At 57.5% G+C, this 4,908-nt stretch overlaps 1 protein-coding gene across 1 annotated transcript in view; it reads left to right on the top strand.

Annotated features, from left to right (window-relative positions):
* Positions 1-3,533: 3,533 nt before the first annotated feature.
* MASP2 (mannan binding lectin serine peptidase 2) overlaps positions 3,534-4,908 on the top strand; it is a 12,926-nt gene continuing 11,551 nt past the window's right edge. Inside the window, exons 1-3 of the mRNA XM_023744965.1 lie at positions 3,534-3,632; positions 3,761-4,144; positions 4,308-4,583. Coding sequence (XP_023600733.1) covers positions 3,534-3,632; positions 3,761-4,144; positions 4,308-4,583 — 759 coding nt within the window. The remainder of the gene's footprint in view (positions 3,633-3,760; positions 4,145-4,307; positions 4,584-4,908) is intronic.

The raw sequence follows: 4,908 nt of genomic DNA, 5'->3' as shown, positions 1-4,908 counted from the left end.
AGGTACGTGCCCTTGACCAGAATCAGACCCGGGACCCTTCTGTCTACAGGCCCATGCTCTATTCATTGAGCCAAACCAGCTAGAGCCCATTTTTATTTTTATTTTTTTATTTTTATTTTTTTTAAAATATATTTTATTGATTTTTTACAGAGAGGAAGGGAAAGGGACAGAGAGCCAGAAACATCGATGAGAGAGAAACATCGATCAGCTGCCTCCTGCACACCCCCCACCGGGGATGTGCCCGCAACCAAGGTACATGCCCTTGACCGGAATCGAACCTGAGACCCTTCAGTCGGCAGGCCGACGCTCCATCCACTGAGCCAAACCAGTCAGGGCCCCATTTTTATTTTTAAAAAAACATTTTTTTATTGCCCAGTAGGCATGGCTCAGTGGTTGAACATTGACCTATGAAGCAGGAGGTCATGGTTTGATTCCCAGTCCGGGCACATACCCCGGTTGCAGGCTCAATCCCCAGTGTGGGGCGTGCAGGAGGCAGCTGATCAATGATTCTCTCGCATCTTTGTCTCTCTCTCCCCCCTTCATCTCTGAAATCAATACAAGAAATATATTTAAATATTCATATATATTTAAATATGCATGTGTATTTAAATATTCATATATATTTAAATATTTTATTGATTTCAGAGAGGAAAGGGGGGCCTCTTTTCTATTTTGATTAGTTATTTATTACTGTCTTTAAAATGAGCCCAGGGCCCAGCGTGGGCTCTCGGGAGCAGGACACGCGTCTTTCTTCCCTCCCAGGCCTGCACCTTTACTTTTCTCTCTTAAACTCTCAGGGTCTCCATGAAACCAGCAACCAGGGAAGCGAGGGGCAGCGGCAGCTCGTCCCAGGCTCACCCGCTGCGCCGTCTCCGAGGCCCCTTTCTGTGCCTTTGCAGTGAGCTGACAGCAGCCTCACCTTGGCTCACTTCTTTCCTGTAACGTTTCTAGGGAGCGAGGCAGATTCCCACCTGAGCTCCCTCCTGTTGCTTCTTCTATCCGAAGCCCTTCCTTTGCTTCACTGTCCCAGCTTTAATAAATGTTCTCTCAAAATTAAAATCTACATATAAAAGCCAAGCAACCGAATGCCAGAGCGACCAGGATAACCGGAATGACTGGAACGACCAGTCACTATGACGCACACTGCGGCCGGCCAACCAGCCAATCGGGGGGCAGCTCCTCCCCCTGGCCGGCCCTGGCTGGATTGTGGGCGGGGCCGGCCGGCCAACCTCCCACATCCCCTCCTGCCCCTGCTGGCCCGGCCTGATTGGCCACCATCGGGGCGGCCCAGCTGGCCCCCACCCGTGCACGAATTCGTGCACCAGGCCTCTAGTAAATAAATAAATAGTATCCTGTTCTTTCCTCTGTTTTTTCTCTGAAGGTAGCAATGATTGTTTTGCTTGGGTTTGGGGCATTTTCTTTCTTTTTTTAAATATACATATACTAGAGGCCCCGTGCATGACATTTGTGTACTCGGGGGTGGAGGGTTCCTCAGCCCGGCCTGCACCCTTTCACAGTCTGGGAGCCCCAGGGGATGTGTGACTGATGGACAGTTGGACATCCTTAGTGCTGCTGTGGAGGTGGGCCGCTGCGCTCGCCAGCCATCAGCCCCAGCCATCAGCCAGGCTTGTGGCTGAGCGGCACTCCCTCTGTGGGAGTGCACTGACCACCAGGGGGCAGCTCCTGCGTTGAGCATGTGCCCCCTGGTGGTCAGTGCACGTCATAGTGACTGGTTGTTATGCCATTTGGTTAATTTGCATATTACCCTTTGATTATATATAATTTTTAAAAATACATTTTTATTGATTTCAGAGAGGAAGGGAGAGGGAGAGAGAAACATCAATGAGAGAGAATCATTGATTAGTTGCCTCCTGCACACACCCTCACGCCCCCTACTGGGGATCAAGCCTGCACCCCAGGCATATGCCCTTGACTGGAATTGAACCTGGGACCCTTCAGTCCACAGGCCGACGCCCTATCGGTTGAGCCAAACAGGCTAGGGCTTAAATATAGTTTTATTGATTTCAGAAAACAAGGGAGAGAGAAAGAGAGGGATAGAAACATCAATGATGAGAGAGAATCATTGATCAGCTGCCTCCTGCACGCCCCACACTGGGGATGGAACCTGCACAACCCGGGCATGTGCCCTGACCGGAAATCAAACTGTGATCTCCTGGTTCATAGGTCGACGCTCAACCCCTGAGCCACGCCGGCCGGGCAGGGGGCATTTTCTCCTCCCTGCTGGGTTTCTGTATTCTTCAGCTGATTGGTTGATTTTTCTTTTTAATCTTCCTCACAGTTGAGGTTCTCCTCGGTGACCCTGGGATGCTCTGCTCACTCGTCAGGTGGGGGTAGCAAGCTCTCCGCCCCTGAATGGGGCTTGTCGATCGGCCTTCACTGTGGGTGACGGAGGCTGAGCCATGTGCCCGTGGAGCCTTCAGAGTCGGTATCTAGTCCTCCCCCCTGGGCTGGTCGCACTTCCCGGAGACGAGGGAGGAGCCGGGCAGCTGCCGGATTCCAGGAGCTGCGTTCGGAGGGGCTGGGGCTCTTGGTGCCAAGTCTGTTTGCTTAATGCCCTTGTTCTCTGTCTCCCGCTCCCTTCAGCTGGGCCTGGGACCCTCCACTGCACCCCTTTTAAGAACCAGTTTCCAGCCCTGGCCAGTGTGCTCAGTGGTTAGGGTGTCAGCCAGCGAACCTCAGGCTCACAGGTTCGATTCTCCGTCAAGGGCATGCACCTGCGTTGCAGGTTCGATCCCATCCTCGGCCAGGGCCTGTGTGAGAGGCAGCCAATCAGTGTATCTCTCTCACATGCTGTTTCTCTCTCTCCTCCCCCTCCCTCCCTCCCTTCCTTCCACTCTACAAATCAATGGAAACATCCTCTGGTGGGATTTTTAAAAAAATATATTTTATTAATTTTTTATAGAGAGGAAGGGAGAGGGGTAGAGAGTTAGAAACATCGATGAGAGAGAAACATCGATCAGCTGCCTCCTGCACACCTCCCACTGGGGATGTGCCCACAACCAAGGTACATGCCCTTGACGGGAATCGAACCTGGGACCCTTCGGTCCGCAGGCCGACGCTCTATCCACTGAGCCAAACCAGTCAGGGCTGGTGGGATTTTTTTTAAAAAGAATCAGCTTCCAGGAACCTCTCGTGAGTCTGGGGTCGCTGGCTGCTCACATGGGTCCCCATTCGCTGCATCTATTAGCTGTGGTTCCTGTCTCTTGCTAGAAAGAGGGAAGCAGTGTCCGAGTTGCCACGGGGCCGGGGGGTGAGAAAGAGGAATCGGCTGCTCCTTACGCCTCCGGAAGGACTTGGTGCTCCGAGCTGACGCCTGGGCCCGCTGCCCGCTCAGAGAGAAGTGTTCCCACCTGCCGCCCCCTCCGCCATGCTCCCCGCCCTCCTGCATCAGGCGTTTTATTTTATTTTATGTGTTTATTATTTTCAGGTGTTTCACAGCAGGACTGGGGCGGGGGGGTGGGGGGGAGAGAAGCAAGGGGTGGGTGCGTTCCTCCTTTCCTACCTGTGGCGTCATGGAGACCTGGGCAGCCACGCTCACCCTGGGGAGGAAACGCGAAGGTGGAGGGCGAGGGGCAGAGCAGAGTCTGTCCCCAGCGCTGGCCTCCCACCAGGTTAGCCCCGGCTCCTGGACTGTCCTGTCCTCCCTGCCTCGCCATCTGGGCCGGCAGGAGTCACCGGGTCGATTCCCAGAATTCCAGGGGCAGGACGCTGAGGGCAGGACCGGCTGTTGGACAAACAGATCAAAGGTGAGACTGAGAATCCAGACCCGGCCTGGCCAACTGGACGGTCGCACCATGAGGTGGGTGGGAGCCCCCCGCAGCCTCCCTGGCAGGGGCGAGGAGTGGCAGCAGGTCCCCAGACCCTCACCACCCTCCTGTGCCCCCCCCCCCCCAGGCTGCTGATCCTCCTGGGCCTGCTCTGGGGCTCGACAGCCGCCCCCGGGGGCACACAGTGGCCGCAGCCCGTGTTCGGGCGCCTGGCGTCGCCTGGCTTCCCGGGGAAGTACCCGGACGACCAGGAGCTGCGCTGGACCCTGACGGCGCCCCCGGGCTACCGCCTGCGCCTCTACTTCACCCACTTCCACCTGGAGCTCTCCTACCGCTGCGAGTACGACTTCGTCAAGGTGCCCACAGGGGCCCCCCCAGAACAGGCTGGGGCTCGGGGACAGGGGGCCCTGGGAGTGGAGTCCGGCCTGGGAGGGCGGGCAGGCCTGGGAGGGTGGGAGGCCTGGAAGAGTGGGCAGGCCTGGGTCTGGCTGACCCTCCCAGTGACCCCCGACCCCACAGCTGAGCTCGGGGACCGAGGTGCTGGCCACGCTGTGCGGCTGGGAGAGCACGGACACGGAGCAGGCCCCGGGGAACACCACCTTCTACTCGCCCGGCCCCAGCCTGAACGTCACCTTCCGCTCCGACTACTCCAACGAGAAGGCGTTCACGGGCTTCGAGGCCTTCTACGCAGCAGAGGGTGAGGGAGAGGCCGGGCTCGCTGACCCCTGGGTCCCCCTGGCAGGCCAGGCCTCCCTCCAGGCTCCCAGCCCCCGAGGCTGGACTCCTGGCAAACCAGTGGGCGAGGAGCCCTCCTTCCTCTGACACCATCTGCCATGCAGATGTGAGTGACAGCCCGACCTCCCCTCGGACCCAGGACCCAGCCCCCCTCTGTGCCAGGCGCTGAGACAGCTCCCCCCCGGCCCCCCACCGCGCCCCCCGTGACTCAGGGCCGAGGATGCACAGAGCTGGGTGCCCTGTGTCTGTAGGTCAGATTCTGGCTCCTGCAGGGACCAGCTGTGTGACCTCGGGCCAGGGGCTCAACCTCTCTGTGCTCCTCACAAGCTGCTTTAAGGGTTGGGCGGGCCTGTGTGGCAGCCCCGCCCACTGCCTCCTGGGTCCA

Source organism: Myotis lucifugus, unplaced genomic scaffold, assembly GCF_000147115.1.
Source record: "Myotis lucifugus unplaced genomic scaffold, Myoluc2.0 scaffold_501, whole genome shotgun sequence".
Lineage (NCBI taxonomy): Eukaryota > Metazoa > Chordata > Mammalia > Chiroptera > Vespertilionidae > Myotis > Myotis lucifugus.
Note: the sequence above shows the minus strand (reverse complement) of the source record. Positions and strands in the feature narration are given on the sequence as shown.